At 45.6% G+C, this 23,391-nt stretch overlaps 1 protein-coding gene across 6 annotated transcripts in view; it reads right to left on the bottom strand.

Moving 5' to 3' along the window:
• The window catches only part of LOC137437989 (leucine-rich repeat flightless-interacting protein 2), a 107,396-nt gene that overhangs the window by 70,908 nt on the left and 13,097 nt on the right, over positions 1–23,391 (bottom strand). For all 6 annotated transcript variants that reach the window (XM_068132813.2, XM_068132815.2, XM_068132814.2 and 3 more), the window contains exons 2-3: positions 8,635–8,721; positions 6,375–6,452 (exon numbers count right to left, since the gene is read on the bottom strand). In XM_068132813.2, the coding sequence (XP_067988914.1) occupies positions 6,375–6,452; positions 8,635–8,721 (165 nt within the window). The remainder of the gene's footprint in view (positions 1–6,374; positions 6,453–8,634; positions 8,722–23,391) is intronic.

Raw genomic sequence — 23,391 nt, 5'->3', positions numbered from 1 at the left:
GGAATAACTGTTCGGTCGCGGAGCCTTCGCTCGGCAAAGTAACATCTAAACCGCGATCAGTAACAATATGTTTAACCTTTCCCCTTCAGTGTTTTACTCAGTGGTATTTTACAACACGCTGTTTTTCTTCCTATTTAAAAGGCTTTTCTCAATTTCCTCTCCAACTCATTCCACTTCAAAAAAAAGAAATTCAATATCTTATACGTCTCCCTCACTACATGGTCTAAATTCACATTCATTCCATCCCTCCTCCATCGTTCTGAATCGGATTGCTAACTTGAAAATCACAACAAACCCAATTTGTTTTCAATGTTCGTCTTTCATGAATCATCCACTTTCTAAACTCCCCTCTTGCCCCTCCCATCCAAATCCCCCCCCTTGCACCTACACTCCTAAACTCCCCCCTTGCCCCTCCACTCTTAAACTCCCCCCTTGCCCCTGCACTCTTAAACTCCCCCCTTGCCCCTCCACTCCTGAACTCCCCTCCCCCCTTGCCCTTCCCCTCCTAAACTCCCCCCTTGCCCCTCCCCTCCAAATCCCCCACCTCGCCCCTACACTCCTAAACTCCACCCTTGCCCCTCCACTTCTAAACTTCCCCCTTGCCCCTTCCCTCCTAAACTCCCCCCTTGCCCCTCCCCTCCTAAACTCCCCCCTCACTCCTCCCCTTCAAAACTCCCCCCCAACCCCTCCCATTCAAATCTCCCCCCATACCATTCCTCTCCAATTCTCCCTCCTCCCCCCTCCTCCTCAAAGCTGCCTCCTCCCCACTTCGTCTCCCTTCTATCTCATATCTCCACCCCCCCCCCAACGTTCTACTTTCCTCTGCCCCCCCTCAAACAACCCCTCACTGTGCCTCATCCCTTAACCATCAAACCTTTCATCCTCCTCATCCTTCCCTTTCTTGGAACTCTTCTGCAATCTCTGACACACTATCAACTGCTCTCCCTACCTCCCCCTCTCATCCTTCATCTTACCCTACTCCTCCCCTCCCCTGTCCTGTACCCGATGCTCCCCCTCCCTCTTCATTAACGGTATGGACCTCAAACATCCGGGGCCTTCGCTCAAACATGACTGATCTCTCCATACAGGTTGCTTCTGACAATCCAGACTTGATCTGCTTAACAGAGACTTTCCTCCTTCAAGATGTCTCTGATTCCTTAATATCTCTTCCTGGTTACTCCCTCCTCCGGTATGATAGACCTGAGCCTCGGCCTGGTGGTGGGGTGGCTATCTTTATCAAAAACTCTCTTTCTCACTCTCCTTGCACTGCCCTCTCTCCTCCTCACCCCCAGGAGTACCTCTGGCTACGGCTTCCTCTCCGCTCCCACCTTTTGTTCATATGTGTTCTGTACCGTCCCCCAAACAGTGATGACTCCATCTACATTTCACTGTCTGACAACATGGACCAACTTCTATCCACTCATCCCAACTCTCTCTTCCTCATATGTGGTGACTTCAACTGTCATCATGCCACCTGGTTGGGTGTGGGTTCCTCTCTCACCAGTCATGGCACCTCAGCAAAGGACTTCTGTGACTCACTGGGATTGACACAATCTGTCAATTTCCCGACCCGGATCTCAGCCAATGGAGTATCTTCTCTTCTAGACTTGGTTATGACAAACTTCCCTGCTAATGTCTGCTGCTCTTCTTCTGCTCCAATCGGTTCTTCTGATCATGTGCTTGTCAAAGTGGACATCTCTCTGGCCATTCTCAGAGAGCCTCCTCAGCGTCGACGAGTCTGGCATTTCACTCAGGCCGACTGGGACGGCCTTCAAGCAGCCATCAATCGTCTGGATTGGTCTCCCATCTCCACTGCCTCTGACATCAATTCTTCCTGGGAATTCTTCCAAAGCAAACTGATCTCTCTCATGCACAGATTTATCCCATCTCGCCTTCAGTTGTCTTACCCTTCCTCCCGTCCATGGTACACTGAATCTTGTGGTGAGCAGTTGCCCTGAAACAACTTGCCTTTGCCTCTTGGAAGGCTAATCCAACTGAAGGCAATCTCAGTTCCTTCCACCAAGCTCGGCACAAGTGTGTGTCTACCCTCAGGAGTGCCAGGAAGCACTATCTCTCCTCACTCAAGAATTAACTCTCAAACCTGTCTCCTTCCTCCAAATCCTGGTGGCGTCTGGTCAAATCCGTTTCTGGTGTTTGTTCCCCCTCCATCCCCTCCCTTACCTCAAATGGCCACACAGTTGACATCACACGTGACAAAGCCGAATGCCTCAACTCTGTGTTTGCCTCAAAATCCTTAGTCCCAAACCCATCTCTCTCTGTTCCCACCTTTCCCAGTCGAACCCAACTGCTCCTGGACTCTGTGTCCTTCTCTCCTGACAAGGTGGAGGAGTTTTTGTCAAACCTCGACTCTGATTCTGCAACTGGACCAGACGGCATCAGCCCACGGGTCCTAAAATCCTGCTCTGCCGCTCTATCTCACCCTCTCTCTGTTCTTTTCACACTATCTTTTGCTCAAGGTCATCTGACAGCATCCTGGAAATCAGCAAACATTACCGCTTTACACAAAAAAGGTGCAAAAACAGATCCTTGCAACTACAGACCAATCAGCCTGCTCCCAATTATCAGCAAAGTCATGGCATCCATCATTGCTTCGGATATGAAATCTTTCCTCTTCTCCAATGGCTTGATCTCTGATCATCAATTTGGTTTCAGACCAGGTCACTCTACTCTGGACATGCTGCTTCTGCTGTCTCAACAATGGATGGAGGTCCTCAATGCCAAACAGGAAATCAGAGCTGTCTCCCTTGACATATCACGTGCCTTCGATACGGTCTGGCACCCAGCTCTCCTCACCAAACTCTCCTCCTATGGTATCCATGGAAATCTCCATGCATGGCTTGCGGACTTCCTCTCTGGTCATAGTCAACGTGTGGCCCTGAATGGATTTCTCTCATCTTCCCTTCCTGTTCAGGCTGGAGTTCCCCAAGGCAGTGTGCTGGGCCCTGTGCTTTTTCTTGTCTTTATCAATGATCTCTCCGACTCTCTGGAAAATCCTCTCTATCTCTTTGCTGATGACTCCACTCTCTACCACTCCATTCCTCTTCCCTCAGATCGGCAGTCTGCAGCCTCCTCACTCTCTGAAGACCTGGACAAAATCACAGACTGGTCAAACAAGTGGAACATGTCTTTCAATCCTGACAAATCTCACACTCTTACTATGTCTCTCCGAAAAGATCGACTGGACATCCCTCCCATCTACTTTCTCAACAATCCTCTCCAAGAAGTTCTGTCGCTCAAGCTTTTGGGTCTCACTATCTGCCATGATCTTTCTTGGGAAAACCACATTTCCAAGCTGGCCTCCAAAGCCAGTCGCCGACTGGGCATCCTCCGTCGTGCGAAGTCCTTCCTAGGCACACCTGAGCTCCTCACCACATACAAGGCTTTCATCCGCAGCTCAATGGAAACTGTTCTCCCCTATGGGCTGGTGCTCCTGCCTCACACCTGGCTCGGCTTCACGCTGTTGAATCCAAAGCTTTCAAAATCATTGGAATCTCCCACGATGAAGCTATCTCTGAGGGCCTTTCACTCACTCACCGCAGGCAGGTAGGTGGTCTTTCTGTCTTCTACCGACTCCTCTCCGGCCTTGCTCCCCCAGCTCTCTCTGTGCTCTGTCCCCCAAATATTCCTACAGGTCGCACAAGATCTGCCAGCCACCCTCTGATGGTTAAACTGCCGAAATCTCGGCTCTCTGCTCACCTTCACTCTTTCATTCCTCTTTTCTCCCGCCTCTGGAACAAACTCCCACACTCACTTCAATCCCACTCCTCCATCCAGGTCTTTAAAACAGCTGTTCACCACCATCTCTTATCTTCCCCCATCCAAAACCTTGATCTTTTCTACCCCCACTAATTCACCCCAGATACACCTTGTTTGAAATTCCAACTTCTTTCCTGGAAGTCCTGGCAGTGTCCATATATTTTATACCTCTCCCACCCCCCCTCCCCTTCCCATGCCTCCCCCCCAAAGCCCTCTCCCTCCCACAGTTCTCTCGATGTCTCCATGTCTCTCGGTCCCTGCTCTCAAATGTTGTGTTTGTGTCCTTCCCCCTCTCTCCCCATCTTGTCTACCGCTCCCGATGTTATATGTTTTATGTGTCTGTTTGTCTTTCTGTGTGATTAATGTTCGCTCTTTCACGAGCCTCGATCTTGTATACAAAAAAAAAAAAAAAAAAAAAAAATCCAAAATGTTGATCTTTTCTACCCCCGTTAATTCACCCCAGATCCACTTTTTGGAAATACAGACTTCTTTCCTGGAAATCCTAGCAGTGTCCATGTGTTTTATACCTCTCCTATCCCTAACCACCCCTTCCCATGCCCCCTCCCCCCCAAGCCCTCTCTCTCCCACAGATCTCCTGATGTCCCTGTTCTCTGCTATTGTACTTGTGTGCTTCCCTCTCTCTCCCCATCTTGTCTCCCGCTCCCTTTATCTTATGTTTTATGTGTCAGTTTGTTTGTTATGTGATTAATGTTAGCTCTTACACAAGCCTCGATGTTGTACACGAAAAAAAGAAAAGAAAAAGTGGTTCTTCACCATTGAGAGATGGGGCCAAAAACAATATTCTGTGAAGCATGAAGTCTCAAAAACTTGTGGACGGATTTAGACGAAACTTAGTGGACAGATTGTGTGTGTGACAAGGATGAATTGATTCGATTTTGTTGAAGATCTGAATCCAGATCCTGATATGAGTAGCTTTTAATTTTTAAAGTGAGATAAAGTGATTTAAAGTGATTCTTCACCATTGAGAGTTGGGGCTCAAAACGATATATAGCAAGATATTTCAAAAATTGGTGGACGACTTATGACAAAATTTGGTGGATGAGTTTGTTAGGCGACAAGAGAAAGCCGATTCGATTTTGAATCAGATCCAGATCAGGCCTATCAGTGGGATACAAAACGTAAACTGTTCAGCCTGGCAGAGGTATGCACTCTACAGTGCTGTTCTAGTTGTGGAATGCTTACAAAATCTTTGTGAAGCATCTTGGCTTTAATCACTAGGACCTGATAAATCCATAGCCTCTTCATCGAGATCGACTTCATCACCCGATTGATTCATCAATAGACCTTTTGTAATCCATAGTAGATAGAAAATATGTTTAAAAAATCAACTTGTAAGTCCAGGATGCATTCTTGTGTTAAAATGCTTTTACATGTCGGTCTTTTAAGATGGCCGCTAGATGGTGCCAAAAACTACAAGGAAGAATATGCATGCACAGATTGGCAAACACAAAAAATTGCCATGGCAGACTGCTTGTGTACCACTCGTACGCACACCGTGCTTTGGGAACCGCCCGTATAACCTCTTTCCCCAGCTTGGTCTCAATCTTGTTTGCCATCTGCAAGTATGCATTCTAACAGATTTTTTTTTTTATCCAGTTTAAGATGCATGATTTAGGGGCCATCTACATATTACATACACAAATAGCAGAATATTTGGCCATCTGTCTGATGTAAAGTCACCGGAGGTGGATGAGTTGGCATCGTTTTCTAGGTTCGTATACAAAATGCAACTGATAGTTCTTTATTTAACACAATTTTGATGAATTTGAAAAATTAACCTCAGTATTTATGTATGTATCTCTTCCCAACCAGCTTTCCCAAGTTTCCTCTTCTCCCCAATAAAACTTATTTTTCTCCCAGACCCTCCTCCTTACCTATTCTTCTCTCAATTTTCAATTTCTCAACTCCCTTTCCGCAACTTTGCATAAGCATTATGCAGATGGCCCCCTTTTCGAGAAATGAATTCGTATGTTGATGGGTATATTATGCTACATGCCCACCTGAAAGGATTGCTAAGAGCTCTTTGAAAGCTTACAGATTAGTGGGTTAACTTATCGAGCATGCCCCAAACTCTGCCCCGCCTTGCCCAAGAAGGTGAAACAGTGGCCTTGAAAGCCTTATGCCACCCTCACAGATTTGACATGAGCTTGTTAAAACAATAGATGGACATCAGTATCATCTCACGACCTTTATCAATTGCCTTAAGTGGATAGGCCCCCTTTCGGCAGCAAAATATGTCGTGGATGTGAAAAGCAGCTTCTGGTGGCACAACTTGCAAGTGGGATGTTAGCATTATAAAAAGAGATTGTGGTCAAACAGACAGAGACTCACCCGCGCAGTGCGGGAAGAGGAGAAAAGTTCAGGATAAAAGGCAGATGGCTACGAATTAGGAGGTTAAGAGTCAGGAAAGGCACAACAAAAGAAAACACAGGATTATAAATTAGTGAAAATTATATTAGTAGTTGGCCCAATCAGGAAATCAAGGAAAGGAATAATAAGAGGATAAAGAAGATAAAAGCACACAGCACAGCAAGGTACAGTATAAAGAAATAAGTAGAAGGCTTGTATTGACAGACCCGTGGTGTTGACAGAGGCGAGACAGGTTTTGACAATGATGTGTACGAACCAGAATCTGTCCGGTCATCAATCGCAGCCTGAAACACACACACCTCGTTTTTGTAATGTCCGTTCTGCACAATTTTCTAAAACATAATATTTGTATTATAAGTTGTATATACACATATATACACATATATACATATATACACACTGTAAGAAATTGACTGGTTTCCCGACCGCATGGATCATCAGCTGAACACCATTCTTCCTCGAGATAATTGGATCCATTCAGCCCAGAACCTCTCCAAACGGCACATCAACAACCTCGGTCATGGACCAATATCAGTAGATTACCGACATCAATAGATCCACAACCCCAGTTGCGTCTAGGCAGTCAGTCAACCCATCAATGCAACATCGCTATTCAAACTCTACTCGCTAGAGGATTTAATGTGTTATTGTATAGTTACAACTCCCATCACACATTCCATTATACAGGGTGTTTCAAAAAGTTGGACCCAATTTCAAAGCAGTATATTTCACGATGGCAACATGTTACAATTACACAGAAAGTTACAAACGGTTTAATGAGTTATCAAGTTTTACTAACCATTATATAAATGCTCTATGTGCCCTCCACCTGCTGCAAGGACAACATCGAGACGATAGTTGAATTCATCCCAAACGTCTCTCAGAGTGTCTTCTTTCACTGAAGTCACCGCTGCCGTGATTCTGTTTTTGAGGTCATCCAGATTAGTCGCTAATGGTGGCACAAAAACATGGTCTTTGACGTATCCCCACAAGAAAAAGTCGCAGGGTGTAATGTCTGGGGATCTTGGGGGCCAAGAGTGTAGCGCCAAGTCTTGGGGTCCCGTGCGACCTACCAACGTTGAGGCAGTGTGTCATTTAGAAAACGTCGAACCTGCAGGTGCCAATGTGGCGGTGCTCCATCTTGCAGAAAAATGAAGTCATCGGAATCTTCATTAAGTTGTGGAAAGAGCCAGTTCTGCAGCATTTCGAGATAGGTTTGCCCCGTAACTGTTTTCCCTCGAAAAAGAAAGGGCCATAAACCTTTATTTGAGAAACGGCACAAAATACGTTCACTTTCAGGGAATCATGCTCATGCTCTACAGTTTCGTGTGGATTCTCTAGTCCCCATATGCGCACATTGTGATGGTTAACTTTACCGCTTAGATGAAACGTTGCTTCATCACTAAAAATCAAACGTGGTAAGAAGCTGTCGTCTTCCATGTTCTGTAACATCGCATCACTAAATTCTACACGCTTTCCTTTGTCACCTGTACGAAGAGCCTGTACCAGTTGCAACCGGTATGGCCTCAGGATTAAACGTCGCCTTAACATACGCCAGACAGTCGTATGAGGGATCGCAATTTCTCGGCTGGCACGACGAGTGGACTTGCACGGGCTACGCAGAAAACTCTCTTGAATTCTTCTCACGTTTTCCTCTGAAGTGCATGGTCGCCCTGGGCTCTTCCCCTTACATAAACAGCCTGTTTTCTCAAATTATCGGTACCAACGACGAATGCTCTTTTCCAATGGCGGATCAATGCCAAAACGCCGTTGAAACGCACGCTGCACCGCAATTACGGATTCAGTCTTGCTGAAATGCAGAATGCAAAACGCCTTGTGTTGCGGGGTCGCCATCTTGCGAACGACTGAGGCTAGAGGCTGTTGATGCGCTGGGAGAGCCATCTAGTGGTGGTCATTTGAAACTCTATGCCCCGCCCTTTCAAGTGGTAAGAGGTTCATTTATGGGCGGTTCGTGGTTGCAGAGATATAGCGATTTCAAATCGGGTCCATCTTTTTGAAGCACCCTGTATGATACAATACATTTAATAATGCACATTTTACATTCAATATAACATGTCCACCAAACAGCACATACACATCCTTCACATATGGGTCAAACTGTTATTCAAATACTAAACTGTCATTTATAATACATAACTAACACATACACACACACGTTTGCAAAACCCTGTCTCCCGCCATGCAGGGTATGTGCTAATGAATGAAGAGTGGAAGGAAAAGCTATTCAGGGTAATATGTGCATGGGATTGCATAAACATGACTACAGTACATTCAGTCAGCAACAATTACTTCACCGATACTGGGCTCTTCTCTTAGTAATCTCTGAAGAGGTGAAAAGCTCCTCAGTAGAAATAAATAAAAGAACAAGAGTGATTAAGGATGCAAGATACAGAAGAGAAGATCTCATTTGTGAAGCTCGAAGCAAGATGATTGTTGATTTTTCACCTCGCGCTGCTGTCTCTCCAGCTCCCGCAGGCGGATCTCTCTAGCCTCAGCTCGGGCCGCCCTCCTTGCTGCCAAACGTGCCTCGGCCTATTGTGCACAGTCAGAATGATGAGATCAACAACCATGCTATGTCATGACATACAGTCCCCTCCATAAGTATTGGAACAGTGAAATCAAATTTGTTGTTGTTGCTATGCACTGAATAAATTTGGATTTGAGATCAAAATATGAATACGAGGCAAGAGTAAAGAAGGTCAGCTTTTATTAGTCCCCTACCGGTGCACACCGGAGGGGACTATAGGTTTGCACTCCGTCCCTCCGTCTGTCAGTCCGTCCCACAAAGAACAGTTTTCCGGACTTTTTTTCTAAACTCTTAATGCTAATGCTTTCAAACTTGGTACATGGTTTCCTCATGATAAGTTACAGATCAAGTTCGAACTTCACGACGTTTCGATCATTTTTGACAAAGTTATGGCACTTTGAACTTTGGTAATTTCCCCAACAGTTTTCCGGGTGACAGACTGCCGGTAGGGGACATGTATTGCAGTGCAATACTCAGAATGCTTGTTTATTGATATTTCTCTACATATACGTTTTACCATTGTATAACAATAACACTTTTTATGTTCTGTCCCCCCATTTTAGGTAAGCATTAGTATTGGAACAGATAGATGACTGACAGGTGTTTCTTATTGCTCAGGTGTTTCTTCTTGCATTGATTGTTCACACATAAGAGCTGTGAATGTCTAGTCTTGGTTTAAGCCTTTGATTTTTCCCTAAGAGTCTGCCTTTGGAGTCAGTAGGCATAAACCAACATGAAGAACAGAGAAATGTCTATAGAAGAAAAGCAAGCAATTTGGAAAAGCTGAACAAACAGATGAATTCAATTAGAACCATAGCACAAAAATTGGGAATACCAAATCCAACAATTTTGAATATCTTGAAAAAACAAAAAAGGAAACCACTAGTGTACTTATTAACAGACAATGGCTAGGTCGGCCAAGGAAAATAACTGCAGTTGATGACAGAAAAACCATCAGAGCTGTGAAGAAAACCCTAAAACAACTGTCAGTGACATCACCACCAACCTCCAGAGTATAGGGGTGAAAGTCTCACAATTTACCTTTCGCAGAAGACTTTCACAGCAGAATTACAAAGGCTACACCGCACAATTAAACCTCACGTCAGCACCAAAAATAGAAAGGCCAGATTATAATTTGCCAAGAAGTACAGCTAGGTGAGCCGTTGAGTTCTGGAACAAAGTTTTCTGGAGAGATGAGACCAAGATAAACCTTTACCAAAGATATGTAAAGGTGAAAGTGTGGAGAAAGGAAGGAATTGCATATGATCCAAAGCATACCACCTCATCTGTGAAGCATGGTGGAGGTAGTGTCATGGCTTGGGCTTGCATGGCTGCCTCTGGAACTGGCTCACTCATCTTTATTGATGATGTAACTAATGATGGCAGGAGCAGAATGAATTTCGAAGTGTACAGAAACATTTTGTCTGCCTATGTACAAGAAGCTGCCTGCAAACTCATTGGGTGGCACTTCACCATGCAGCAAGACAATGACCCAAAACACACTACCAATACAACCAAGGAGTTCATTTGAGGGGAAAAGTGGAAGGATTTAGATTGGCAAAGTCAATCTCCTGATTGAAATCCAATGGAGCAGCATTTCACTTGATGAAGAGGAGACTAAAGTCAGAAACCCCCAAAACAAACAACAACTGAACAAGGCTGCAGTGAAGACTTGGCAAAACATCTCAAAGGGAGATACCAAGAGTTTGGTGATATAATTGGGTCACATGCTCAATGCAGTTACTACATGCAAGTGATGTGCAACCAAATACTAACTATTATACTACTTAAATTTACTTTAAGTTAATCTGTTCCAATACTTATGCTGACCTAAAATGGGGGGGGGGGGGGGGGGGGAACTGAACTTACTGTTCATACAATAGCAAGAGTGATATTGTTCTACGATGGTAAAACATATATACATCGAAATACCAAGAAATAAAAGCTGACCTTCTGTACTCTTGTCTCATATTCATCTTTTAATTTCAAATCCAAATTTCTTGAGTATAATATATATATATATATATATAGCAATAATAACAATTTCAATTTCACTGTTCCAATACTTATGGAGGGCACTGCACCTGCCTATGTTATACATTTTTATACAATTCACAAAACCAACTGTTTTAAATTATTGGATAAACACTCCTGCTGACTCATGATAACTCCTCATTAACGCAGATGATGTGCGGACAGAAGACTTGTGACATTGCCAGAGCATCGCTTCACACCTCTGAGCAATGCATTAATTTGCTTTTACATTATTCAGTTATTCGGACCTCAAAATGGCAAAAGGAAGTATTTGAATTAACCGCAGTGTGTTAAATTACATCACGTGCAGATCGGATCAGGTGGGGCAGGCACATCACTCACGCCTCCCCACCCACTTCCTGAAGGGCATTGAGCCAGCTGGGTTTAATCGATAATCCAATAGTGACATGGTAATTCCTTTGAGAAGCTTCAAATCCAAATCCTTAATATTGCGGCTGTTCAGCTCGATCTGAACACACAACCTTCCCCTCCCCTCCAACCCATCCTCCTCAGAGAGAATCCAATCCAGGGTCCTCAACAATGGGCCAGCTTTGTGTTCTTTCCTTAAAGGCATATTTTGTATACAAGGTCAAGGCTCGTGGAAAAGCTGGAGCATTGAATGGGTCAGGACACAACAGAACAAAAGCAACATTCGAGAGAGGGGGGAACACCAACAGCAGGGTTGAAGGACGAAACAGAGGGACACTTGGACAAACAATGGGTGTGGGGAGAAATGAGGGGTATGGGAGGACCCATAGGAAATGAGGGGTATGGCAGGACACAGAAACAGTCTTAGAAAGGAAAATCTGGAAATTTGGAAGGAGGTGGGATGAGTGGGAGGTGTTCGTATTTCTACTGTACTTACAAAAACTTTGCCACAGAAATGTCTCAGTTAATAAAATCAAATGATAAATCTTCGGGCGGAAAGATTTTCAACCCACATGGGGTTCCCTTCATTAGGGACTTCCTTGATTTCAAAAGTCAAAACACAAATTATTTCATCTTATTATATCACAACGGCTAAGTAAACATTAGTACACGTGGTAAAACAAACCATTCAAAAAAGGAACTACATTCACAAGACAGGTACCAGGTGCATAAATAGTTGTGAAAGGTGAATAAAAAGCTTCAACAGAATAAATAAAATAAAAAAACCACCTTTAGAGGCCATTTTTCCCCGCAAAGCGGGGGTTGGCCTTTTTCGGGAACCGTGGTTGTTGTTGTTTTTCGGTCCCCTATTTGAAGCAATGTTTTACGGCCGGATGCCCTTCCTGACGCCAACCCTTTTTGCCGCCTTTAACGACAAACAGGGAATTACCAGTGAACTGGTACTCAACTCAACTCAATATCTTCAACAGAATGATAACTGATAACTGCAGTGGAGATCCAACATAAAAATACAAAAAATATATATATAAAATAAAAAACAACAAATGCGGTTACGCTAAAAGAATTCATTCTGCTTTTCTTAACAGGCTTTCGAGTCAAGCTAGTAGGGTGGAAAGTTGAAGGAAGAGGGGAAGGGTGGGAGGGGGCTGGATGATTTATTAATTAATTATACAGGTACACACACATGTGACACGGAAAAAATATTTTGAAACCATTACATAATTTTGAAGCCATTACATAAAATGTCTGCTAAAAGGACATGACTTAAGAGCACAAACAGCCCTAACCAATAGTGACCTACACAAGGATAAATAAATAAAAGCCTGAGACTAGCATTCCCATCTGAATATTAGCTCATCATCCTGGGTTGTGCTGGGATTCCAGGTTCTCAGATACAGTGTTCATTTGTCCATTGCCTGCAAAAAGCCCCTCCATCTCACTTGACATATTTTCACTGCATGTGATACAAGTTCCTCCATTGGGCTTGAGGTCAGAGCAGAACAAAGCAAAACACTGAATAAAGAAAACCTCAATCGCTCAGGAGTCAGGTCTAAAATCCACAGATTTCATGGAATCTGGTTATTATGAGAAAACATTTCATAAACAACGACTCATGCAGGCACACCTCTTCAGCTAAAACCAATTCTGAAATTAGCCCACTTTTATTGGAAGAACGAGGCTCCTGGAGGAATGAACGAGAAAAAAGAAGAAAGAAACGAGCAAATTTACGTTTCCAGTTTTTCCTTCCTGAGAGTTTGTGGCTGTAATCCATCTCGTCCACATCCCACGAGTCCTCTCCTAGCCCTCGGTTTTCTCCGCATCCCTTATTTCTCCAGCCTTGTGATGGCTTAATGGTTAAGGTGGCTGGCTTAAGATTTTAGGGTCCTGAGTTTGAGCCCTGTTGTGCTGTTAACCTAACACCAAGTGGATTGACCATAACACCAAATGAGCCATGCGAGTATCCTGCGTCGGAGTGGCGACCCGTCCAGGATTGTGCCCCCTAGCCATGGAAAACAGTCTCGGCAGCCTTATGCGCCTGAAGATGTGAAAGGAGTGCTTCTTATTATTATTTCCCAAAGTCTTCCTATAATTTGTCCCACAACCATGCTGTTGGTGTGTTTCCCCTCTCTTTTTCCACTGTTCCTTTTATTCTGTTACATCCTCATCCGTTCTATGTTCTAGTTCGTCCACAATCCTCGACGTCGTATCCAAAACAAATAAATGGAATCAGCAGTTGTGGAAGTGCATGCACACAGCCTCTGCTCTGCTGACGATACAAAAATGCCGAGGCAAAAATGATAATAAAACAAATGTCAAATTATATGGGAAAATAAGGAGGAAGGAGAACAGGGAGGAAAAGGAGTGGAGAAAACAGAGGCAACTAGAATGGCACTCGGTATAGTGCATACCTCTGCCAGGCTGAACAGTTTACGTTTTGTACTGATAGGCCAGATCAGGATGCAGACCTGAACCAAAATCTAATCGGCATTTCTTGTCGCCTAACCAAATCATCCTCCTAGTTTTGGAATAAGTCACCCACAACTTTTTGAAATATCATGCTACATATTGTTTTTGGCCCGATAACTCAATGGTGAAGAATTACTTAGAAAATAAAAAAAACTCTCGTATCCGGATCCATATTCAGATCTTCACCAAAATCGAATTGATTCATCCTTGCCACACACCCAACCTGCCAACCAAGTTTCTTCCAAATCCATCCATAACTTTTTGAGATATCGTGCTATATACAATATAGGTTTTAGCCATATTATTCAATGGTGATGAATATATGAAATATGAATTTTTTTTTTTTTTTGGATACTGAATCGAGGCTCGTGAAAGAGCTAACATTTATTTCACAAACAAATCAACCAGACAAACAAAATATACAAAAAGAGGGAGCGGAAGACAAGATAGGGAGAGAAGGGGAAGCACACAACTACAACATTTGAGATCAGGGAGAAGTGTGGGAGGGAGAGGGCTTGGGGGCAGGAGGCGTGGGAAGGGTAGGGGGGGGGGGGAGAGGTATAAAACACAAGGGGACCGAAATTAGCGGGGGTAGAAAAGATCAAGGTTTTGGATGGGGGAGGATAAGAGATGGTGGTGAACAGCTGTTTTAAAGACCTGGAGGGTGGAGTGGGATTGAAGAGAGTGAGGGAGTTTGTTCCAGAGGCGGGAGAAAAGAGGAATGAAGGAGTGAAGGTGAGCAGAAAGTCTTGATTTTGCAAGTTTAACCATAAGAGGGTTGCAGGCAGATCTTGTGCGACCTGTAGGAATATTTGGGGGACAGAGCCCAGAGAGGGCTGGGGGGGCAAGGCCAGAGAGGAGTCGGTAGAAGACGGAAAGACCACCAACCTGCCTGCGGTGAGTGAGTGAAAGGCCCTTGGAGTTAGCTTCGTCGTGGGAGATTCCAATGATTCTGAACGCTTTGGTTTCAACAGCGTGAAGACGGGCTAGGTGTGAGGCAGGAGCACCAGACCAGAGGGGAGAGCAGTATTCCATAGAGCTGCGGATGAAAGCCTTGTATGTGGTGAGGAGCTCAGGTGTGCCAAGGAAGGACTTCGCACGACGGAGGATGCCCAGTCGGCGACTGGCTTTGGAGGCCAGATTTGAAAAGTGGTTTTCCCAGGAAAGATCATGGCAAATAGTGAGACCCAAAAGCTTGAGTGACAGAACTTCTTGGAGAAGATTATTCAGAAAGTGGGTGGGAGGGTTTTCCAGTCGGTCTTTTTGGAGAGACATCGTAAGAGTGAGAGATTTATCAGGATTGAAAGACATGTTCCATTTGTTTGCCCAGTCTGTGATTTTGTCCAGGTCTGCAAAGAGTGAGGAGGCTGCAGACTGCCGATCTGAGGGATGAGGAATGGAGCGACAGAGAGTAGAGTCGTCAGCAAAGAGATAGAGAGGATTTTCAAGAGAGTCAGAGAGATCATTGATGAAGACCAGAAAAAGCACAGGGCCCAGAACACTACCTTGGGGAACTCCAGCCTGAACAGGAAGAGGAGATGAGAGAAACCCATTCAGGGCCACACGTTGACTACGACCAGAGAGGAAGTCCGCCAGCCATGCATGGAGATTTCCATGGATACCAAAGGAGGAGAGTTTTGTGAGAAGAGCAGGGTGCCAGACCGTATTGAAGGCACGTGAAATGTCAAGGGAGACAGCTCTAATTTCCTGTTTGGCGTTGAGGACCTCCATCCATTGTTGAGAAAGCAGAAGCAGCATGTCCAGAGTAGAGTGACCAGGTCTGAAACCAAATTGATGATCAGAGATCAAGCCATTGGAGAAGAGGAAAGATTTCATATCTGAAGCAATGATGGATTCCATGACTTTGCTGATAATTGGGAGAAGGCTGATTGGTCTGTAGTTGCTGGGATCTGTTTTTGCACCTTTTTTGTGCAAAGCGGTGATGTTGGCTGATTTCCAAGCAGATGGCAGATGACCTTGAGCAAAAGAGAGGGTGAAGAGAACAGAAAGAGGGAGTGAAAGAGCGGAAGAACATGATTTTAGGACCCGTGGGCTGATGCCGTCAGGACCAGTTGCAGAATCAGAGTCGAGGGTTGACAGAAACTTTTCCACCTTGTCAGGAGGAAAGGACACAGAGTCCAGGAGCAGCTGGGTACGACTGGGTACGGTGGGTACAGAGAGGGATGGGTTTGGGACACAAGATTTGGAGGCAAACATAGAGTTGAGACATTCAGCTTTTTCACGTGCGGAGTCAGCCGTTAAGCCGTTTGAGGTGAGGGAGGGGATGGAGGGGTAACAAACACCAGAAACAGATTTGACCAGACGCCACCAGGATTTGGAAGAGGGAGACAGATAAGAGAGTTCGGTCTTGAGAACGGTGAGATATTGTTTCCTGGCTCTCCTGAGGGTGGACACACACTTGTTTCGGGCTTTGTGAAAGGAAATGAGATTTCCTTCCATTGGATTTGCTTTCCAGGAGACGAAAGCAAGTTGTTTCAGGACAACAGCCTCACCACAAGATTCCGTGTACCATGGACGGGAGGAAGGGTATGACAACTGAAGACGAGATGGGATAAATCTGTGCATGAGAGAGAGCAATTTACTTTGAAAGAATTCCCAGGATGAGTTGATGTCAGAGGCGGTAGAGATGGGAGACCAGTCCAGATGATTGATGGCTGCTTGAAGACCGTGCCAGTTGGCCTGAGTGAAATGCCAGACTCGTCGACGCTGAGGAGGCTCTCTGAGAATGGTCAGAGAGATGTCCACTTTGACAAGCACATGATCAGATGAGCCGATTGGAGCAGAAGAAGAGCAGCAGACATTTTCAGGGAAGTTTGTCATAACCAAATCCAGAAGAGAAGATGCTCCGTTGACTGAGATCCGGGTCGGGAAATTGACAGATTGTGTCAGTCCCAGTGAGTCGCAGAAGTCCTTTGCTGAAGAGCCATGGCTGGTGAGAGGGGTACCCACACCCAGCCAACTGGCATGGTGACAATTGAAATCACCACATATGAGGAAGAGAGAGTTGGGATGGGTAGATAGAAGTTGGTCCATATTATCAGACAGCGAGATGTAGATGGAGTCATCGCTGTTTGGTGGACGGTACGACACACATATGAACAAAAGGTGGGAGCGAAGGGGAAGCCGTAGCCAAAGGTATTCCTGGGGGTGAGGTGGAGAGAGGGCAGTGGAGGGCGAGTGAGGAAGAGAGTTTTTTATAAAGATAGCAACCCCACCTCCAGGACGAGGCTCAGGTCTATCATACCGGAGGAGAGAGTAACCTGGGAGAGATACCAAGGCATCAGAGACATCATGAAGGAGGAAAGTTTCTGTTAAGCAGATCACATCTGGTTTGTCAGAAGCAACCTGTATGGAGAGATGAGTCAAGTTTGAGCGAAGGCCCCGGATGTTTGAGGTCCATACCGTTAATGAAGAGGAAGGGGGAGCATCGGGTCCAGAACATGGGGGGGGAGGGGTAGGGTAAGATGTGGAAGAGGAGGAAGAGGTAGGGAGAGCTGTTGAAGGTGCGTCAGAGATTTCAGAGATTTCAGAATAGCTTGGAGAAAGGGAAGAATGGGGCGGACAAAAGGTTTGCTGGAGATTGGGTGAGGCACAGTGAGGTGTTATTTGAGGAGGGGGAAGAGCGAGGCAGAAGGTTGGGGGAGATGAAGGTGAAAGTTGGAAGGGGGAAGAAGCAGGGAGGATGCTTTGAGGAGGAGGGGTGAGAGGGGAGTCGAGGAGGGGAGGAGCGAGGGAGAGTCTCGGAGGGGAGGGGTGTGGGGGGAGTTTAGGAGGGAGGGGAGGGAAGGGGCAAGGGGGGAGATTTGAAAGGGATGGGTGATGGGGAGGATTTGGAGGGGAGGGGTGAGATTGGATTTTGAAAAATGTACGATTCATGGGAAACGAACATTTTTTGCAAAATGAGTTTGAGACCTTCGAGTCAAAAATACATTTGAGGACACTGAAGGAGGGGTTGAGTTCTGGATAGTTTAGGGAATGTAGAAAGGAGGAACTGTAAGAGATGGTATTATATATATATTTTGGAATGAATAGATTTGGTGAGCAAGACGAAAGCATCCTTTTGTAGGAAAAGAAGAAAAGGGTGTTATAATATATGAGAGAAAATAGTTGTTCAGGGGAGAATGGTTGTTTTAAGGCCATTTTTCTCGCCTTGCGGTCCCCATGACAATCTTCTACATTTTGCCCTATTTTCTACATATCCCCTTGTTAAACCCTTGCCCGCATTTCTTCTTCCACCATCTTTAGCCAAGTCTTTCTCGGTCTTCCCCATCCTCTACATCCTTCTACATTCATTCCCATCACTCTTCTCAACCAGTCACTTCCATCCTTCCTCAACACATGAGCAAACCATCTCAAACTGATTCTCTTCACAGCATCCATCACAGGCTCTATTCCCATCATCTTTTGCAATTCATCATTTATCTTCCTCTCTCTCAACGATACTCCACACATCCACCGAACCATTCGCATTTCCACCCTTTCCAGCCTTCGTTGCTGCTCTACGTTCATTACCCATGTCTCGCTCCCATAAATCATAACACTTCTCACACATGCAGCATACACCTTTCCCTTCAGCTTCAACGACACTCCCCTCCTCATCAGCGCGCCACTCAGTTCCCGAAACTTCTTCCATGTACATCTCACTCGAGCAATCGTTGCCGAGTCTGATCCACCTTCTCCATTCAGCACGTCTCCGAGGTAGCAAAATGTTTTCACACCTTCCAGCTTCAAGCCGTCTCCAAGATCCAACTCAACATTTCCTCCATCTGCAGCTCCCTCTGTGCACAACTTACATTTGAATGTAGCTGCCATACTGGTTAATGACCCTCTCAGACCACTACATTTTTGATTAACCCACTCAGCGCACATTGTACATTGAATGGAGTTCACTCCGACACCCTTCCTGCACGCAGCACACGGCCACTTCCCAGTTCTTTCCACCTCACCACATGCTTTGCCACTTGTCATCACCTTCGTCTTTCCGATATTCACCTTCAGACCTTTTGTCTCCATACATTCCTTCCACTTGTTCATCTTTTCCTTCAGTCCATCCATATTTTCCGCAATCAACACCAGATCATCTGCATACAACTCCCACGGTAAACGCTCCTTTAGATTCTGAGCCAGCACCTCCATCACAGCTACAAATAGTAGTGGACTTAGCACCGACCCCTGATGCACTCCCACCTTCACCTCAAACTCACCACTGTTCCCGTCCTTCGTCCTTACAGCTGTGCACGCTCTTTTGTACATTGCCATCACTACTCTGATCAACCATTCCTCCACTCCTAACTTCCTCAATGCCCATGTCACTACTTCGCGTGGAACCCTATCGAATGCTTTCTCCAGATCAACAAACCCAAGAAACAACTTCTTCCTCTTCTCCATGTACTTCTCCTGCAACTGCCTTACAATAAAAAGCGCGTCTGTCGTTCCTCTTCCTGGCATAAACCCAAACTGCATTTCATCAATCTTCACTTTCTTCCTTATCCTCCTCTCCAACACCCTTTCCAATACCTTCAATTCCATGCTCCAATAACTTTATCGCTCGATACGAGCCACAGTCCAGAGGGTCACCTTTCCTGTTGTATAGAGGGACGAGGGTACTCAGTTCCCAATCCACTGGAATGCGGCCTTCTTTCACCACCAGATTACAGATCTCTGTCATTCTCTTCACACCCCAACTTCCTGCTGCCTTCAACATATCTCCCACAACTCCCGTCGGCCCTCCCGCTTTTCTACTCTTCATTGCTTTTATCGCTTCCTCAACTTCCTTCTCAGTTATCTTCTCTGCCGGTCCTAAAACTGGGTTACTCTCTATGTTGCCATCCCATTCATTCTCTGCATTCAACAGCATTTCCATATATCTCTTCCATCTTCCTTTAATTCCATCTGGGTCCACAACGATTTGTCCCACTTCATCCTTCAAGCAACTCACCCCCATCACATCACACCTCTCTTTCGCTATCTGCTTTGCAATCCTGAATACCGCTCTCTGACTCTCTTCCAAATCCAAGCGTTCTCCAAACATTTTCCTACATGCCTCCTGCGCCTTTGCTACCTCTTTCTTTGCAGCCTTTTTGGCTGCCTTATAACTTTCATGCTCTGCTTTTTCTGCCCCCGTACTTTTTCTGCCCCCTTCGGTGCCCAGAAATGATGTCATGCAGCGCCTGGAGATGGGATAAGAAAGGAGCGAAGGAGCGGTGGACAATACAATTGGGGGGTTTCTAAATTGTGTTCATTCGTACAAACAAATAACTTTCACACAAAAGCCATACAACGAGATGTCAATGCACATCATAACAGTCCACCCAAAACTACCATATTTAACCAAGTTAGAAGGAACTTTAACCAAGTTTAAGCAAGTTCTGGGGCCAGTCCAAGAGAAATTATACTATATTTTGCATCTCTTGCTAAAAGGAGAAGCGTCCGTCCGTGTGTGTGTGTGTGTGTGTGTGTGTGTGTGTGTGTGTGTGTGTGTGTGTGTGTGTGTGTGTGTGTGTGTGTGTGTGTGTGTGTGTCGTTGATTGTATCTCCATGGACGGGTTTCAGAAGGTGCAATGGAATCCTCCCAGGTCTAGAAGTCCACCTCCATTTCGCTTAAGGGGTCACGATTCAGGGACCGGGTTGTGAAGTTTTCTTGGTCTCAAAGTTTTGTTCCGAGGGCTCTTTTCAGGATCGTCACTGAGCCCTGGACAGCTTCCATTTGTTGTAATATTCCCAAGGATGGTTTTAATATCTCTATATGGTACTTCTTTATCGTTCCCATTGCTTCTGTTATCACTAGTACAATTTTGGCGTTCTTCAGCTTCCAGGATCTTTTCACTTCATTTTTAAGATCCTGGTATTTGGTCATATTCTTGATTTCTGTGTTGTTTAGGCTAAAATTGGTGGGTACTGAAACCTCAATTAACAATGTTGGATTTTATTATATGTACGTAAGTACTATATCCGGTTGCAATGCTTTTTTTCTATGTTCACGCTCAATGGGATCTTTAGGTCATACGTGAGTGTTACTTCCTTGTTTTCAGTGATTGCTTTTGGTTCATTTTTCTCTGGGGTTTTTGGTACTAGGTATTGAATTTTTTTGCAGATGTGCCAGTGGATTACTAAACATACTGTTGCGGTTCTGAGAATGTACATATATGATCATTAAAGGTTAAAGGTTTGCCCCCATAGTTAGTCCACAGGCAACACGTAGGCCACCTTAGAACATTAGTTATGTCATAGTATATGTGAGAATAAGGCCATTTCCAATAGTGATACCTGCGTTGTGTAAAATAAATAAGAGTAGGTCCCGTTCATTTTGCGGCCCACCCTCCAAACCGACCTCGTTGGGCGGCATCCATCCCGCGCCCTGATTCGGCTAATCCACCTCCTTTGCCAGCAGCATTCGCTGCTCTTGGGTTTTTGCTCGAAACCAGCCAAATGCCACGAGGTAGGCCTGGAAAGGGGAAGGAGCGCGAGGTCGGGGTGTGGCCACGTCAAGCAGCACATCAAAGGCGGAGCCGGTAAGAGCCAACAACCAACCAGGGCTCGGTGGGCATGGCTTAAGGGGCGTGGTAAGAGCGCGGCTGGCAAATTCCAGAGGGTTCGCTGGGCGGCGCTATAAAAACGCGCACACAAAGCCCTTCGAGAGGACTGGCCAGAAGGAATATATGAGGACTCGTTGAAAGGTTGGTTTATTGAGGACTGTGCGGAGAGGACTCACATGTTTGGGCTTGCGCATTGTGAAGAGGATTGAAGGAATCGCGCTTGGTAAAGAGGACTGGATTGTGCAAAGAGGCCTCGTGAGGGAAACGCATTAAGAAGCGCGTTCGAGCTGCCGATTATTACGTACGCGGTTGAGCCGCGAGTGTAACCGCCAAGCCAGCCTACCTTTCGCCCGCATTCCGCCCTGTAATTGTCCGCTCCACGTAAACGACACGAGGAGAGTTCCTGGCCGCTGCCGCCTGACCATCTGCTTCGCTGTACGAGTCGGGGACCGGAGTGAGCTGCCTGGACGCCATCAACCCGGGACCATCAACCCGACCACCTACATCCCCGTGTGAGTGTGTCTGTGTGTGACGGGCCCGTTTGTCCAGGGATAAGTTAAGACTGTATAAGCTTCACTGTGTGTACTACTCCTCCTTCCTGTACAAATTGTAATAAACCAATCTGTTCTCCCTGTTTCTTCCTAATTCGACCGTATCAGTCTTTTCCTCCATTGGGTAAGCGTGGCACGATTCGGAACCGCTCAAATCGGGTTAGTTCTTGTTAACTCGCTATCGCTCGGCGTTTCCACTAAAACTGTGGTTCGGGCGGGGTTATTTCCTTGCTTCCTGGGAGGCGTTGGTAATTAGGTAATAGGAATAATTCGGCCTACCACCCTATTCAACGCTGACCGGAAGGAACGTCATAGCCCCGGATCGCGTCGGCTAGCAAAAATACAAGGGGACTAATCCCCCCTTGGTAAGGGGAAAGGCCGACATTGAGATCCGCAACAATACTTTGTTACACCTTTGTGTGTGCAGCTGTTCTGATATGAGTTGGTTACATCCTGATAGGGATAGGAGATGACTCGTGCATTCCATTTCAACCTTGAAGAATCTACACTTGTCAAATTGACTCAGTGCTGCCATCTTCTTGAAGCCGTTGGCATAGTATCCTTGGCCTTTGATATTTATCTATATAATAATAGCGTAAGGACTCGACTTGGTTATCCCTTTTACGCCGCACCCAGTGACCCGATGCCCACGGCACTAATGGATTTACGATCTACGAACCGCGCTCTTTGTTTATCACGTACAGACATACTCGAAAAATCTGAATTAGCCGACGTTGGGGCCCAAAAGCATCCGATTAACTGCCGATACGACTCCATCTTACGACGCCATCGTATTGGCGTCTGCTGGGCGAAGGCGAAGCGAGCCGTCCGCTGATTGGACAGTCGAGTGGTGTGAACATGGGTGGTGTGAACCAAATGGTCTTTTTATTCCCTTGAACATTTTAAATTAGGATATATAAGGAAACGTCTTTATCGTCATTTTAATAAAGTTAAATGGCGTGACGTTGCGATACTCGGGGTGCGTTGCATAAATCCTCGTAACTCAGAGAGGTGTAGCAGGTGGCGAGACGTAAGGAAGCTTAAAGATAACGAGCTGAAACAGACGAACGATATGTCAATCTCTTTCTACACCGAACGGAAATAAAAGTATGAGAGCGGGAAGGCATGGCCTGAGCACTTCGAGCAGAGAGGACTGATTGGACTTAACTTAAAGAGAAAAAATTGGAGCTTAACGGAAGAAGAAGATCCCATGAGCGCTCCCCTATGCCATCCATAATGGTACACTCTATCCATACACCACATCCTCCCTTCCGTGGATGTTCCACGGGTTTCGGCTAGTTATGATTAATTCTCCATCCCAGTTGAGCTGACTTCTTCTTAGCCATTCCAATGTGCTTTCTTTGTTTATATCTCCCTGCTCTTTTATCATTCTCCAAGTTGTCGGAGTACATCTCTCGATATTTTGCTTTATGTTTTTTATTTTGTCTTTTTTGCATTCGAGTCTCCTCGGGCATGATGAAGATGATGATGTGGAGTCTCCTCGGGCAATGATGGCGTGTTTGCCATCATATTGCCTTTCTATGGCTGGTACACACGAGTAAGTGTGTGGCATATACGGGGGGGTCTCAACTCCTCTCCATCTCTCTACTGGCCATTGAGGAATTTACCCTCTTCCGCCCATGCTGTTGGAGTCGACTGGACTCTCATCCACCAGATG

The sequence above is a fragment of the Myxine glutinosa genome, chromosome 12, assembly GCF_964187855.1.
Source record: "Myxine glutinosa chromosome 12, kmMyxGlut1.1, whole genome shotgun sequence".
Classification (NCBI taxonomy): domain Eukaryota; kingdom Metazoa; phylum Chordata; class Myxini; order Myxiniformes; family Myxinidae; genus Myxine; species Myxine glutinosa.
This window is presented reverse-complemented; position numbering and strand designations above follow the sequence as displayed.